This window comes from Balaenoptera borealis (genome assembly GCF_965194805.1).
Source record: "Balaenoptera borealis genome assembly, chromosome: X".
Taxonomy (NCBI): domain Eukaryota; kingdom Metazoa; phylum Chordata; class Mammalia; order Artiodactyla; family Balaenopteridae; genus Balaenoptera; species Balaenoptera borealis.
The window spans coordinates 43907705-43924686 of NC_138881.1; the positions used below are offsets into that span (position 1 = coordinate 43907705).

A 16982-nucleotide genomic window follows, 5' to 3' on the forward strand; every position below is an offset into this window, starting at 1 on the left:
TGGATCATGTTGGTCCAAACTGCCTGGCTTATTTCAATACCCTCCTAACTGGTTCCACTGAGTTTTTCCCTTGCCACTCTTCAACAGAATATTTTTAGAAGAACAATATATTTTATTAGCTACTGTTATTTTTTATAACAGCTTTATTGAAATGTAATTCAAATACCATGTAATTCACCTAACGTGTACAATGCAATGATTTTTAGTATACTCACAGAGTTGTGCAACCATCATCATAATAAATTTTAGAACATTTTCATCACCAAAAAAAAGAAACCTCATACCCTTTAGCTATCACACCTCAGCTCCCCCAACCGTATACCTCCTCAGCCTTAGGCAGCCACTATTCTACTTTCTGTCTCTATAGATTTGCCTATTTTGAACATTTAATATGTGGAATCATACAATATGTGGTCTTTTGTAACTGATTTCCTTCACTTAGCATAACTTTTCCCAGTAAAGAGTTGCGACAACATGTGTGAAATGCTGTTTTGTGAAGGAAGCTCATTAGAGACTCAGTCATGCAGGCACCCTCTGCTATAGCACATACCCAAAGTCCAGAGTCCCAGGAGGAAAGCTGGTGTTCATCAGAAACCATGTTGTTTGCACAAACAGTTAAGTACAGTGAGCTATTCTTATCAGTTAGGGTGGTGGGAACCCTCCCCAAATTCAAGTTCCCAGATCCTAGCCAAGGGCCAAACTTGCCAGCAGGATTTTCAATTGATAGCATTCTCAGGCCTGCTATGTTAACTCTTTTCTATACAGATTTTGATAGGGATTGCATTGATTCTGTAGATCAATTTGAGGAGAATTGCCATCTTAACACTATTAAGTATTTCAACCAATGAACATGGGATGTCTTTACATTTATTTAGGCCTTTAATTTCTCTCAGTGATGTTTTGTGGTTTTCAGTATGCAAATCTTTGTTTTTAACATCTTTATTAGAGTATAATTGCTTTACAATGGTGTGTTAGTTTATGCTTTATAACAAAGTGAATCAGTTATACATATACATATGTTCCCATATCTCTTCCCTCTTGCGTCTCCCTCCCTCCCACTCTCCCTATCCCAACCCTCTAGATGGTCACAAGGCACCGAGCTGATCTGCCTGTGGTATGCGGTTGCTTCCCACTAGCTATCTATTTTACGTTTGGTAGTGTATATGTGTCCGTGCCACTCTCTCACTTCGTCCCAGCTTACCCTTCCCCCTCCCCATATCCTCAGGTCCATTTTCTAGTAGGTCTGCGTCTTTATTCCCGTCCTGCCCCTAGGTTCTTTATAACCTTTTTTTCCCCTTAGATTCCATATATATGTGTTAGCATACGGTATTTGTTTTTCTCTTTCTGACTTACTTCACTCTGTATGACAGACTCTAGGTCCATCCACCTCACTACAAATAACTCAATTTCGTTTCTTTTTATGGTTGAGTAATATTCCATTGTATATATGTGCCATATCTTCTTTATCCATTCATCTGTCTATGGACACTTAGGTTGCTTCCATGTCCTGGCTATTGTAAATAGAGCTGCAAGGAACATTTTGGTACATGACTCTTTTTGAATTATGGTTTTCTCTGGGTATATGCCCAGTACTACTGGGATTGCTGGGTCATATGGTAGTTCTATTTTTAGTTTTTTAATGAACCTCCATACTGTTCTCCATAGTGGCTGTATCAATTTACATTCCCACCAACAGTGCAAGAGGGTTCCCTTTTCTCCACACCTTCTCCAGCATTTATTGTTTGTAGATTTTTCGATGATGGCCATTCTGACTGGTGTGAGGTGATACCTCATTGTAGCTTTGATTTGCATTTCTAATGATCAGTGCTGTTGAGCATCCTTTCATGTGTCTGTAGGCCATCTGTATATCTTCTTTGGAGAAATGTCTATTTAGGTCTTCTGCCCATTTTTGGATTGGGTTGGCTTTTTTTTTCATATTGAGCTGCATGAGCTGCTTGTAAATTTTGGAGATTAATCCTTTGTCAGTTGCTTCATTTGCAAATATTTTCTCCCATTTTGAGGGTTGTCTTTTCATCTTGTTTATGATTTCCTTTGCTGTGCATTTAAGCATTTAAGTTTCATTAGATCCCATTTGTTAATTTTTGTTTTTATTTCCATTTCTCTAGGAGGTGGGTCAAAAAGGATCTTGCTGTGATGTATGTCATAGCGTGTTCTGTCTATGTTTTCCTCTAAGAGTTTGATAGGGTCTGGCCTTACATTTAGGTCTTTCATCCATTTGGAGTTTATTTTTGTGTATGGTGTTAGGGAGTGTTCTAATTTCATTCTTTTACATGTAGCTGTCCAGTTTTCCCAGCACCACTTATTGAAGAGGCTGTCTTTTCTCCATTGTATATCCTTGCCTCCTTTATCAAAGATAAGGTGACCATACGTGTGTGGGTTTATCTCTGGGCTTTCTATCCTGTTCCATTGATCTATATTTCTGTTTTTGTGCCAGTATCATACTGTCTTGATTACTGTAGCTTTGTAGTAGAGTCTGAAGTCAGGGAGCCTGATTCCTCCAGCTCCATTTTTCTTTCTCAAGATTGCTTTGGCTATTCAGGGTCTTTTGTGTCTCCATACAAATTGTGTACCTTTTTGTTCTAGTTCTGTGAAAAATGCCATTGGTAGTTTGATAGGGATTGCATTGAATCTGTAGATTGCTTTTGGTAGTATAGTCATTTTCACAATGTTGATACTTCCAATCCAAGAACATGGTATATCTCTCCATCTGTTTGTATCATCTTTAATTTCTTTCATCAGTGTCTTATAGTTTTCTGCATACAGGTCTTTTGTCTCCTTAGGTAGGTTTATTCCTATGTATTTTATTCTTTTTGCTCCAATGGTAAATGGGAGTGTTTCCTGAATTTCTCTTTCAGATTTTTCATCATTAGTGTATAGGAATACAAGAGATTTCTGTACATTAATTTTGTATCCTGCCACTTTACCAAATTCATTGATTAGCTCTAGTAGTTTTTTGGTGGCATCTTTAGGATTCTCTCTGTATAGTATCATGTCATCTGCAAACAGTGACAGCTTTACGTCTTCTTTTCCAATTCGGATTTGCATGTATCTTTTTGAGTTACTGTTTTTTTTTTTTTTTTTAATAGATATATACCCAGGAGTGGAATTGCTGGGTCATATGTTAGTTCTATTTTTAGTTTTTCGAGAAACCTTTATATTGTTTTCCACAGTGGCTGCACCAATTTACATTCCCACTAACAGTGTACTAGGGTTCCCTTTTCTCAACATCCTCACAAACACTTGTTATGTGTTGTCTTTTTGATGATAGCCATTCTGACAGGCGTGAGGTGGTATCTCATTGTAGTTTCGATTTATTATGCATTTCCCTGATGATTAGCAGTGTTGAGCATCTTTTCATGTACCTCTTGGCCATCTGCATTTTCCCTTTGGAAAAATGTCCATTCAGGTCTTCTGTCCCTTTTTTAATCAGAGTGTTTGTGTTTTTGATGTTGAGTTGTATATAGCTTTTTTAGTGCATGTTCTAGGTATTACATTATATATACACAACATATCACAATCTACTGGAGTTGACATTATCAGTTTGAGGAAGTCTAGAAACTTTTCCTCCCTTTACTCTCCTACATCTATATTATTGTTTTAAACATTTCCTCTACATACATTGAGAACCATATCAGACAGTTATACATTTTGCTATAACTGTCAGACATAATTGAGAAAGCAGCGTCAGAAGGAGTCTATTGTATCTACCTGTATTTTTACTCTTTCCACTGTTCTTTCTCCCTGATGTTACAAGATTCCTTCTATTACTATTTTTCCTACTTTGTAAACTTTCTATTCTTTTTTTTTAATTTTTTTTATTTTTTTTAAATTTTTTAAAAAAATTTATTTATTTATTTATGGCTGTGTTGGGTCTTCGTTTCTGTGCGAGGGCTTTCTCTAGTTGTGGCAAGCGGGGGCCACTCTTCACCGCGGTGCGCGGGCCTCTCACTATCACGGCCTCTCTTGTTGCGGAGCACAGGCTCCAGAGCGCAGGCTCAGTAATTGTGGCTCACGGGCCCAGTTGCTCCGCGGCATGTGGGATCTTCCCAGACCAGGGCTCGAACCCGTGTCCCCTGCATTGGCAGGCAGATTCTCAACCACTGCGCCACCAGGGAAGCCCTAAACTTTCTATTCTTTTAAGGGGGGCATCCGAGAATGACTTGATTTCCCCTTCACTCCTGAAGGATATTTTACTTGGATATAGAATTCTGAGCTGACAGCTCTTTTTTTTTTAGTACTGGGAAAATATTGTCACCTTCTTCTGGCCTGCATGGTTTCTGATAAGAAATCTATTGTCATTCAACAAAATTTTGCTCTGTTAGAAAGGTGTGATTTCTCTCTTGCTGCTTTCAAGGTTTTTGTTTTGTTTTTTCTTTAGTTTTCAGAAGTTTGATTATGATGTGTCTTTGTTTGAATTTCTTTGGGTTTACCCTGTTTGGGGTTCACCTAGCTTCTTGAATCTGTAGGTTTATGTCTCTCTCAAATTTGGAAAACTTGCCTAAGTATTTTTGTAGGAAAGATTACCAGAAGTAGAATCTCTGGGTAAAAGGGTTCAAACTTTAAAAATTCACTAGAGGGCTTCCCTGGTGGTGCAGTGGTTAAGAATCTGCCTGCCAATGCAGGGGACACGGGTTCGAGCCCTGGTCCGGGAAGATCCCACATGCCGCGGAGCAACTAAGCCCGTGTGCCACAACTACTGAGCCTGCGCTCTAGAGCCTGTGCGCCTAGAGCCCGTCCTCCACAACAAGAGAAGCCACTGCAATGAGAAGCCTGCGCACTGCAATGAAGAGTAGCCCCCGCTCACCGCAACTAGAGAAAGCCCACATGCAGCAATGAAGACCCAATGCAGCCAAAAAAAGAAAAAAAAATTCACTAGATATTTTCAAATAACCCTCCCAAAGTTAGTGGAAGTTTTTATTTCTGCTGGTGCTGGCAATGAATAAAAATGCCTGTTTATGCACCCCTTTACCAACAGAAATTATGATTAATCTATTAAACCTTTGCCAATGTCCTAAACAAAACAATGCATTGTTGTTTTAATCTACGTTTATTTTTAGTGAAATTGAGCATATTTTTATGTTTATTGACCATTTGTATTTCTTCTCTAATTGTTCATTTTGTTGTCAAATTTTTTGATGGGTGGTTCATCTTTTTCTTGCTGATCATGCAATTCTCTTTGTACATTTTGGAAATTATTCCTTTGTCATTCGTGTTGACAATGTTTTTGGCCAGTTTGTTGTTAAGTTTTTTAACCCTGTTTTTGTTTTTGTTTACTTGTTTTGCCAAACAAAAATTAAAAATTTTTAGCTACTAATATTTATTGAGCCTGTTGCTATCTCTAGATTTTTGTCCTGTTTAGAAAGGTTTTTCTTTCTGCACGATTGTAAAAATTTTAAAAATATTTTGTCTAGTATTTCCATGGTTTCATTTTTCACAATTAAATCTTGGATCCATGTGAAATATATTTTCATGTAAAAGTGAGGTAGGTAAGAGCAGATCTTTCCTATCAGGTTTTAATACAGGAATGCAGTGGGGAGGGGAAAGGAGAGTTCATGAAAGAGTTGTATGCCTGGGTGGAGGGAAATATTGGAAAATGGTAGAGTCAAAGGGCTGTCTCCTCTTTTCTTAGTGTTCCCTCTGAGTGCTACTCAAAGGAAAGGTTAAGTCCACTGGAGGTTTGAAAGTTGTGAGAAAATTTTTTTTTTAATTTTTGGAAAATTATAATGTTTACTCAGTAACTTTTTTGTTTTTGTGAAGAAGTGGAAAGAAACAGGAAAAATAAAATTGCTTGTTTTGTGATTTTTGTGTTGCTGTTGTTTTGGTGGATGGACCTTTTCCTCTTTTGACTAAAGAAGACTTGTTGTGACTTGTGTTAATACTATATTTCCTTTATAGTGCATCCCAGTGGGACACTTGTCCACAGCGATGCCCCTTAAAGGAAGATACTCCTTTACTTGGTTAACAAATGTTAATATTTTTCAGCCATCTTTCAAGGAGGCAGGTATGGGGTAGTGCTTATGTGTTTGGTCTCTGGAATCAGACTGCTTGGGTTTGAATCCCAATCCAATAGCTTACTAGCTGTGTGATCTTGGGCAAGTTACTGAACTTCTCTGTACTTCAAGTTCCTCTTCTGCAAAACAGGGACATTAGCAACTCATTGTATTGTTGTGAGTGTCAGAACAGTGTCAAACATATTGTAAGCAATTGATAAATGTGAACTCTTCTTAATGCTAATCACTGGAGATAGAGCACAATAGGTGCAGTCCTTGCAGTTGTGGACCTTCCATTCTTGAGTGAGGAGGTAGGTTAAAAAATTACAAATAGCAATAATTACTCTAAAAGAAACGTAAGGACCTAAGTGGGAAGGAAATCTAAAAAAGAGTGGATATATGTATACATATGACTGATTCACTTTGCTGTACAGCAAGAAACTAACACAACATTGTAAAGCAACTATACTCCAATAAAAATTAAAAGAAAAAGGAAATGCAAGGGGCTGAGGTAAAATATTAGGGAGTGGGAGAAGAATCCTACTCTATATAACATGGTCAAGGAAGGCCTCTCTGAAGAGTGGATATTTAAGGTGAGACTTAAAGCATGATAAAAAAAAAAGTAATTTAAAGAAGAGAGGGAAGAATGTTTCTGACAGTGGGAACGTCATGTGCAAAGTTCCCGAGAAGAGGGATTTTCTGTATATTCAAAGTTTGGGAAGAAGATCATTATGGCTGGAATGGAGTAAATGAGAAAGAGAGTGGTATGAGACAAGGTTAGTGAGATAGGTGGGACTTGTAGGCCAGGGTAAGGAGTCTGGATTTTATTTTAAGTTCTGTGGGAAACCACAAAAGCAGGAGAGGGACATGATACATATTTTTTTTAAAAGACTGATCATATTGTATTGTATTTGCATTAGAGAAGAGCCAGATTGGAAAGGGGGAGAGCAGCTTGGAGGCTTTTGACTGTGGTCCAATCGAGAGACTATGGTTGTAGTGGAGATGGAGGGAAGTGGATGGATATAAAATATATTTTTGAGGTAGAATCAACAGGATTTGCTGAAGGATTGGATTTGGTAGGCTAAGGTGGTGGAAAAGAGTTTGAATCAAGGATGATACCCAGGTTTCTGGCTTGATTAACAGGCCTGATGTGGTACCAGTTTCTGAAATGGGGGACATTGGAGGAAGGATCAGGTTTGGTGAAGGTTGTGAACACGTTAAGTTTGAGGTGTCTATTAGACATCCAAGTGGAGATGTGGAGTAGTCATTTGGATTTATGAGTCTGGAGTTCAGAGCCAGCTTTTAGATGCTACTTAAAGCCATGGATCTGGATGTGATAACCTAGGGATATTAAAAAGAGAAGAGGGCCTGGGATCATGTGACTATTTTCCATTTAATGTAGAAGCTATGAGATACTAAAAGGAGAATGGACTAATAATAAGTGTAAAGATGTAGTTTAGTGGTAGAGTATCTGTTGTATATGCAGGACTTCCTATAGGTTTTATTCCTGGCATCTCCATTCTCTCTTTCCCTCCTCAGAAGACAGGGCAGGGCTATACACTCTTCAAGTCTTTTGTCAGTTACTCATATATATAATTTTTAGCTCCTGGAACAAAGCAGGTGCTCAATAATTATTTGTTGAATGAATGAATTAATGTAGGAATGAAATGAATGAGCATATCGGTTGTATTACTTGCTTTGCCACAATGTAGCACTGTGACTTTGGGCAGTAAGCAAGCTACAGTTTTGTTGTCTGTAAAACGGCAATAATAAAAGTACCTACCTTTTTGGACAGTGTTGAAGACAATTAAACAATTTGTAGCAATTAGCACAGAGCTAGCACTCAGTTAATGTTAGCTACTATTAGCTCTCTGAACTTTGGGGGCTATCCGTAAAATAAGGGCAATAATTTCTGCTCTGCTTCCCTCACAAAGGCCCCTTTTGGCCGCGCCGCGCGGGCTTGCGGGTCTTAGTTGCCCGACCAGGGATTGAACCTGGGCCAGGGCAGTGAAAGCGGCGAGTCCTAACCACTGGACCGCCAGGGAATTCCCAAAAGCTTATTAATATTAATGTTTTAATTCACTACATAATGCAGCGGCTCTCGCCATCCTCCAGCAGGATTATTTAAATGAAAACGAGTCTTTAAAGAGACCCAGTACTCCCGTTTGTCAGCCCAGCCCAGTGCAACCAGGGGTACAGGAAACCACGCCCCGTTGTGAAGTCAATTAGCTGCAGAGTTCGGTTTAAAAATACCCAGCCCCGCCCCTCCTTGCTAGGCGAGCTCAAGTCTCAACTGCACGCTGATTTGCCCCTGCTGGCCAATCACCACTGCTCTGCCTCCTGGGCTGTAATTTTCAAAATTCTCTGCTGGGCTGATTGGAGAGAGCACGGGGTAAGTTGAGACGGACGCCGGTTGCTGCGACGCGGAGCTCCGGTCATTTCCCGGGCCTCTCCTGGGCTAGGACTGCGTCCGTGGTCTTTCCTCTTCTGCCCTCAATCTCGATATGAGGTAGGCACCTTAGAACTTGTACTGCCCGCTTGAATGTCCGGTTGTGTCGCACGCGGGTGGGTCCTTGAGCCTCACTGCAGTCCCTTGTAACTAACTCACTGTCTTCTTTTGCCGGGATGCATGGGATCCCTGACACGCAACCTTTGCTTTTTCCCGTCAGTCAGCAGTCTGCGGAGAGAGCCCTGTACGAGGTTGGGGAGGGAGTGTGTATTAGTGGGTGAGATGGCAAAGCAAAAAAACAAACCAACCAAAAAAACCAACAAACAAAAACAACAGAAAACCAAAACTGGGTCTCAGCTTCTAAATGGAGCTACCAGTACACATGCCTGAATCAGAGTACATTTACGTAACGTCTTTTCACAAGCGAAACTGTGCAGGATCAATTTCATCCACAAGACATATTTAAGCTAGAGAATGCTACTTGAGGGATGTCTTTTGAACTACAGGTTGAAGGATATGAAGGAAGATGGAAACATGTGTCCTTCCCCCCTTGTTGTCTCCACTGGCTCTCTTCTGTCATCACCACCTCAAACCTCTCCAGCTCTGGCTTGCCACTGCTCTCTGCTATGGTCCTCTTGGAATCCTAGAATGTCAGAAGTTGAAGGGATCCTAGAACAGGGCTTCTTAAACTTTAAAGTGCCTACAGATCACCTGGGGTTATTAACTTGCACTTCCTGATTTGGTAAGGCCTACCTCGGGGCCTGAGATTTTAAATTGCTAACAAGCTCCCAGGTGATGCTGATATTGCTGGTCCATTGACCATGGTCGAAATGTCGAGGAGACTCTGGTCCCACGATCTCATTTTATTAGGTGGGGGAAGGAGGCCTGGAGAGGGAAAAGGGACCTGTCCAGTGTCACTCAGCCAGCTAGGGCGGCATTAGAACTAGAGCCTGGGCATCCTTCCCAGCTCAGTGCTGCTTCCATTGACACCATGCTGCTTTCTCTCCCCAGTGTCTTGCTGTCTGTAACCTGCCTTTATATATGAAAAGAAGTCGCTACTGTTTCCTGAGATTGTCCTGATCTACAGTTTTGGACTCTGAGCAATTGGGCTTCTAAACAAGCCAACTTGCCCCTGTGTGGGTTTCAGCACCAGCCCTGGGATGCCCAATAGAGTCTTCAACACTCATCAGTGTGTATGTAGGGGAGATGGAAAGTAGAAAGGATTTTAATTTTTTTGTCCAAGTAAGGCTAAGGGTTCTGTAGGTGGTAGAAGTTGAGAGTGTTCTGCAGAGTGTCCTTTTATGAAAGCATGTTTCAGGTGGTGTCAATCCCCTCCCCCCACCTAGTGGCGGGGAAATTAGTTGCTTAAGTCGGTGTCTGTGTCCCCCAAAGCAAGTGATTATTGTTCAGGATAATGAAGGTGATACATGACCATCATCTGAAAAACCTTATTTTCTCTGAGGTTTAGTCAACCTGTGATGTCATCAGCTGAAAGTTTTCTGGCCTGTTGACTCCAGTTTGATTTTTTCTTTCCGCTTGAAAGATAAAGATTTCAGAACATGAGTCTTTGGTCATCCATAAAAAATTGTATGAGATGTGAATAATAATAGTGGAGTGAGTGGTTTTCATACAGTGCAGTTAAGGGTGGGTTCACTCAATTTAGCTTTATTGCTGCTTGGCTGAGTTTTGAGGGATGAGATGGAAAATAGGTTTGGATTTGGAGGAAGAGAAGGAGAATAAGACGCACCATTTATTCTGAGTACTTACCAGGTCAAGCTTTGCACATACAAATTTACATTTGAGCCACACAATACCTCTGCAAGTAAGAGGTGGTATAGCTCTTTTGCAAATGAGGAAACGGAGGCTCTAAGATGCTAAGTTGGCTGATTTAGGAGCCCAGTTGCTTCTTAAAAAAAAGTCTGTGTTCTAACTCCTCATTACTCCTCATACTACCACACTATGGCCTTTCACTTTGGGCTGTGGGCTATTTTGGAATCTTTTTTGCATACAATCAGAGAGACTTCATGGTATTTTAGAAAAGAGCCCTGGAAAGAGCTGGGTATTCTGTGCTGCTTAATAATTTGTCCTGTGTAGTAAGTCACTTAACTCATCTGGGACTATAAAATGGAAAGAATTGTACTTGCCCTGCTTACCCTCACAGTTTTGTTGGGAGGATTAACTGACATAGTAAATGTGAAGGCACACACTTGTACTGACTTTTTCTTGCCAACAAAATGTTTAATATTCTCCATCCAAAGCAAAGCCCAAGTTAGCCTTTCTTCTTTCTTAAACCTTCCCCTCAAACTGCAGTCTCCTCTGCAGTCTTACCAGCGTGGCCCCAGCCTAGCTTGCAGCCTCTTTCTAACTCCTCCCCAACGCATTCTTTATACTCCACACTCCAGGCAAGTTTGGATGTTCCCAGACTTGCTGTGCTCTGCATGTTCAAGCCTCCGCCTCGGCTCAGGCTTTCTTTGCCTGGAAAGCTCCCCTGTCTACTTGGGAACCTTTTTGTCGTTTAAGTCCAGATGGAATCTCCCACAAGATTACTGACTTTCCATTATGTTTCTAAAGTACTTTTTATCTACCATTTTTAAATCATTTGTCATATTTTTATGTTACTGTTAGAGCTGTGCCTGTGAATACTTCTAGGGTAAGATACATGATTTATTTGTGTTTGTATCTCCATTGCCTGAAGTATCTGGTGCATTGCCTTTAGGGTCTCTCTTATGGAAGCCTGTTCTTTGTCAAATGCAGTTGAACTTGGACACTGAATATGGGTGGGGTTGGAAGGGCAGTTGTATTTGAGTGGGAAGGGTCTCTTGGATATCCAAGAGCTGATTCCTCCTAATTATGTATTTGCTTGTAAGATACATAAGTATATCATACTATTGGGAACTCACAAACTAAAAGAAATTTAAGGAATGTAGAATGGGATCCCACACTGAGATGGGGTGAAGGTAGGACTCTCCCAAGGTCTGTAATGACTGTTAAATTTTTATGTCAAGTGATTTTCAACAAGTTAGTTCCCTCTGCTGTTATCTTTTGATTTTATTTTATTTTTTTCTTACTGGGTGTCTGGAACTGGATTACAGTTTCTTGATTGAATGCAGCCTTTGAATACCCTCTGGCCTATTGTGCATACGTGTGTGTGTGTGTGTGTGTGTGTGTGTGCAGTGTATTCTTTTGCCTTCTCTGTAGCATCATTATAATTGCTGTGGCCAGGACCCCATGCCTTTTAAAGAACATTAACCCTACCAGCGAGCCTCCATACTATATGATCTGTCATGTTCTTGATTATTTTCAATGCAAAACTGTTAATTTGTCCCCAGTGTTCCTAGGCTAAACTAGGGGCTAGGCCACAGTCCCAGTGCCCACAGGGGGTGGCAGGCACTGTACTGAGCTTTTTACATAGAGTATCTCATTTAATTTGAACAGTGCCCTGCAGAGGTACGTATACTTATCTCCATTTTACAGATGAGATAACTGAAGCCTAGGGAGTTTAAGTCACTTGCCCATGGTTAAGTGTGGTAGAACCAAGATTTGAGCCCAGATCTGCTTAAATCAAAGTATGTTTTCTCCTAGGGATGCTATAGAGAGCCTGGGTTTTCTCAAGGATCTCCAGAGAATTCTGATATTTCTGGTGAATGGTGTTTTAAAGAGTCCTTTTCTGATTGCAGCCCTGCCTTGGATAGATGCTGCTGAATCCATAAGAAATGCCACTGCCACTACCACCCCAGCGCTCCAGACGTGAGACTAAGAAATCTCAGTCCAGCAAAATTGTGCCCAGTGATCATGGCCCATCTGAAAAGGTTAGAGCAAGCTGTCCCTCCCAACAGTGTTTCAAATAAGCTCTTCCTGCGTTTGTTCAGTCCCTATCCTCATCCCTACATCTTTTGAAATATGTGTGGTTTAATCTGAGAAAGTGGGAAAGGGTGGCAGACCTTGTAGTTGGAGAAGACCAGCAAATTAGGACTTAGGGAGAAAGTGTCAACTCTTCTTTCCCGTAAATGCATGGCTAAGATGAAGGCCGTTCTCCATAACCTTCAAAAGCAAAAAATACTCAGTTCTCATTAGTGATCACATCTATACTCTTACTTTCTCTGAGATGCTCAAAGCACCTTGCCAGGTGGCTGCTTGGTACATCCTGGGGAGAGTATGAAGATTAGGTCAACAAACGTATTATAATGCTTTTTACAGCTATTAAATTTGAAGAATGGGCCCATTTTGAGCCTGCTGTTTTGACCTTGTGGATAGTTTGTCATTCCGACCCTGGACCCTGCGATGTTCTATGTTCCTCATCATTCATATTTTAATCAGAATTTTACTAACCTGATGAATTGTCATTAAGAGAGTATTTCCTGGAGCAAACATCATTAGGCCAATTTATTTTCCTTGATTGGTTTTCTCTCAGCACAGATAAACACTTTCTAATCATTTTCATTTTTGTCTCACTGAAATGATTTTCTTAGAGGGGCCAAATGTGTTTTTCCTATGTAAATTTGGCAAGAAAGATTTGATACATTGATCAGATTTTTGTCCATATCAAATTTTCTGATTAGAGTTCTGCCACTGTAAGTTTTCTTTTGTGGCCGTTATTTTTCCAAATCCAACTCTCTCAGGGCACATTCTGCAAATATAAATTTTATTGAGTTCAGTTTTACCCATTGATTTTATTTGGGGCTGGTTATTTCTACCAGTAATATTAAGTAGGAATTGGATAACAGGCCAACAGTTAATTTCGTAGCCAATTTGAGAGAAAATACTAATTTATTTTTGCTAATTATTTCCACTAGGATTATTTATCATGAACTAGATAAGAGACTAATAGTTTACTTATTTCTTAGCTTAATCAATTAAAAAACAGAAGTAATTCTTCTCAGCTCTTTCAGGATTGCTCCACTGTGCTAGATTGTTCTATTGTAATATGAATCCAGTTCTCTAAATTTCTAATCACTTACTGTGTCATGTACTAACTGTCCATGATGTAAATAGAGAACAGGGAAAATAAATGGTCGGACCTCAATGTTCTGCTTCATATTATTAACAACTCTCTGACATAGGTAGGGCAGGGTTCTCACTTCATAAAGGAAATCTGATACTTAGGAGACTTTCACCAAATAAAAACTGTTAGGGAACAGAAAAGCCCTACAGCGTGATTTACCTTAACCTCTAACCCCACAGAGATAGTCTTGCTCATTTGGGAGTGGGGTAAGGCATGTGTAGATAAACACTACCTAGAAAGGAAACTCCCTTTGATCCAAAATATTCACCCTTCCTCCTTTCCCCCATCTCTCCCTTGTATACACTAAAAGGGATTAATATGAATTACCAAACTCCTTTCTTAAAGTACAGAATTTTCCCTATGAGGTTTAAAAACATATTGGACTATATACTTTTAAAATACTATTTCTGCCCGTTTACAGTTTATATAGATTTTTAAAAAACATGTTTTCTCTTATTTGATCCTCAAATGAGGTAGGTCATTATCCCAATTTTACTGATGAGGAAATTGAGTCTCAGAAACTAAGTGACTTGTGCGAGGTCAATAGCTAATAAAGAGCTGATCCTGGATCAGTATCTAGGTACGTGTGTTATTGTCCTTATTGAGAATGTCTTAAATCAACTACTTAACATAAGAGACACTTAAGTTTTGTTAAATTATTGAACTAACTTACCTGGGAATGTCCATATTAAAGGAATGAGTGGGAGTTGCAGGGTGGTGGGGGTGGTGATGGTTAATCTTGGCTAGTATAGCCATAAATATGAGAGGAGTAAGAGAGAAAATTAGCTTCACCAAGCTAGTTTGCTCATTCTGAGAGTTACACTGACAGTCATCTTTTCTCCTCCCAGCCTTGTCCCTATCATCAATGATTATCTCCTTCAGGGACTCTCTAAGCAGTGGGTGCCAAAATTTCCTTTTGTTGTAGTTTATTGGGGTTTATTATAGGCGTCTGCAGTTGCTTGGAGATTCAGCCATTCCCCGCCTGAGCCCCAAAGATGACCTGAAGTCCCTGAAAAGACTGCTCACAATTGGATATACGCATTTACCTCTTTTACTTTTTTAGAGAGAGGAGAATTACCAAGCAAAGATATCTCCATCTTCACCTCAGGGACCACTGAAAAAGAGGTCAGCTTTTGAAGATCTCACCAACGTGAGTATGCCAGTCCAATCCTCTGCCATGGTGTCGCATAAGGTTTAGACAACCTCTTCCTTGAGGGACCTTTCCAGTTTACCAAACTCTGACCCTCTCTAGAATGTTGAGAGCCAATTTTATTTGGAATCAATGACCCAATTTCAGAAACTGCAGTGGCTCTTCTGCTGGCACATACCATCTGGATTAATTGATGGAGCTCTCTGGAAGCAGCAGAGTGATTATGAGATACGACATTGTAGACAAATATGAGAACTTTGGGATCTTGCATTTAGATAAAGTCCAGAGGTGGCTCAGCTGGTTGCGTAGGCCTTGGAGGCAAGTACTCTGGTAGATTCATTGTAGTCTAGGGCAGTGTTCATCAATTCAAGCACTGTGGGCATTTTGAACAGGAAAGTTTTTCTATTGTGTACGACTGACTTCAGCCAGCATTCCTGGTCCCTAGCATTAAGTTCCAGCAGCACCCCAGTCATAGTGACAATCAAAAATGTCCTCTGATGTACAGAACCATTGATGACCACAGTTCCATGATCTGGTTTTCAACTAAGGAGATCTAGAAACTCAGTTTTGGCTAGAATTCTTGAGTTCACTTCCGAGTTACCTCCCTTCTGGTGTTATTAAGGCGCCAGCAAAGAAAATCAAATTTACTAGTTAGAAAGTTACTAACTGAATATAGAATTGAGTCAGAGGTAATCTTTGGTCTTAGAAAATAATAGTAACTGATGTCTCCTGAGTGTTTACCACGTGTCAGGCACTATTCTAAGCATTTTTCCCTGTATCCACTCACTTAATCCTCATAAAATCCTTTGAGGCAGATACTATAATTATCTCCACTTCACAGATAAAGACTTGCCCAGTGTTGGTTTTGAAGTCTGTTTCATCTAGGATACAGAGAACCCTAGTGAACCCTATCCTGCCCTCTATAATAGTGTCCTTCTGTGGCTACCAGAATTCTTACATCTGCTAGATAATATTTTACCCCCTTGGGCAGGATTGGATAAGCATTGGCAAAGTTCTCCCCTTTGTATCTCTGCTCTTTAGATGCTATGTGACCACCTTTGTGCTAAAACAGTCTTTTCCCCATGCAGATTACAACATGTATGATTGTGTTACAGCTTCCTGCATAATCAGATTTACTCTAGATTGGTTGAAAGAGCTACCTCCCACACAGACCTGTAAGGTTAGATTCATTTCCTGACTTATTTAACCATGGCTCTAGAAACTTGGTTGAAATAAGGTAGCCACACAAATCAGGAGCAGATGCAGCCCATCTTAATGTAGCTTCCCTTGGCCTCCAGAGTCCCTGATGGGAGTCCAGTGACACTGTGCAAAGCAAAGTCTAACCACATATGAAAAACTTTCCTGCCATGTCTCAGTCCTTTTTTTGTCGTGAAGTTTATATCATCATTCATAGAGAACAAACACAAATAAATTAATAGGAAACACATGCTAGGACCCTCCTGATTCTCCAACTGAATTCAACATCTGTTAGGCCACATACCTGTCCAGGGTTGGGGAAGCAAGGCATCCCTGAGCAGTATCTCTGCCTCTAGCTTTTCAGAAGCTCAGAAAGCCCGTATCCCTTTTGCGTTCAAGTTCTGGTCACCTTGAATGGTCTTTGGTGCTTTCCAGACAAAGTTCCATCATTACAGTGTACCTAAGCCATTCCAGGGTTGGGCATTTCTGCAGACGTCTGAGCTCATTTCTTTGAGGGTTGAGGACTCCTTTCTCTCTGAACTTTGGGGATTCCCTTTATGACGATTTGCTTCTTCCTGTCAGTATTACTTCATTTACATGTCCCCATATCTGTCTTCTCGTCAACATTCACCACAGTGAGGTCCTGGCTTGCCAAAAGAGCTGATCTGTTTTAATTAGTTAGTCTGCTGTGAGTGTTCTTTTTCCCCCTCTCCTTTATCCTTTCAGCATGGGAAGGACTTTTGATTTGTTAGAGCTGGTCCAAAGCCAGTGGATGAGGAGATAAAGTCTATTTCCTAAATTATTTTTTGTCAGTAGGATTGTCATCTCTATTTTCCTATTTTTTGGTGAAAGAATTATGGGGAGATACTGGTAAAGGTCCCCTTGAGCTTAGATCTGAAAATATTAGTGCTTTGAACCTTCACACATGGCAAGTTGAAAGTTTCACCCTGGGGATTAGGGTCTCCACCTCTCTCCTGCCAAGAACGCACATCTTTTCCAATTCTGGATCTCAGCTGGACACACAAGGAGTCTGTAAAACTTTAGGTGAAATTAAAATGCAAACTGTGTCAAGCTCTTTGAAGAGCAGAAGTGGACAACAACTAAGAAAGAATTCCCTGTTGGATTGTAGTTGCTTATTATGATACGATGATACAAAGGCATAATTCTTTTATA

General features: G+C 40.3%; 1 protein-coding gene across 4 annotated transcripts in view; it reads left to right on the forward strand.

Annotated features, from left to right (window-relative positions):
- Positions 1-1876: 1876 nt before the first annotated feature.
- LOC309620043 (G2/mitotic-specific cyclin-B3-like) overlaps positions 1877-16982 on the forward strand; it is a 187728-nt gene continuing 172622 nt past the window's right edge. Inside the window, exons 1-3 of one of the 4 annotated variants that reach the window (XR_014239397.1) lie at positions 1877-8520; positions 12138-12269; positions 14526-14612. Coding sequence is in view for 3 of the 4 variants with exons in the window: in XM_082376004.1 (XP_082232130.1) it covers positions 12174-12269; positions 14526-14612 (183 nt within the window). In the remaining variant the exon portion in view is untranslated. The other 3 variants (XM_082376004.1, XM_082376006.1, XM_082376005.1) reach the window with 3 other exon arrangements.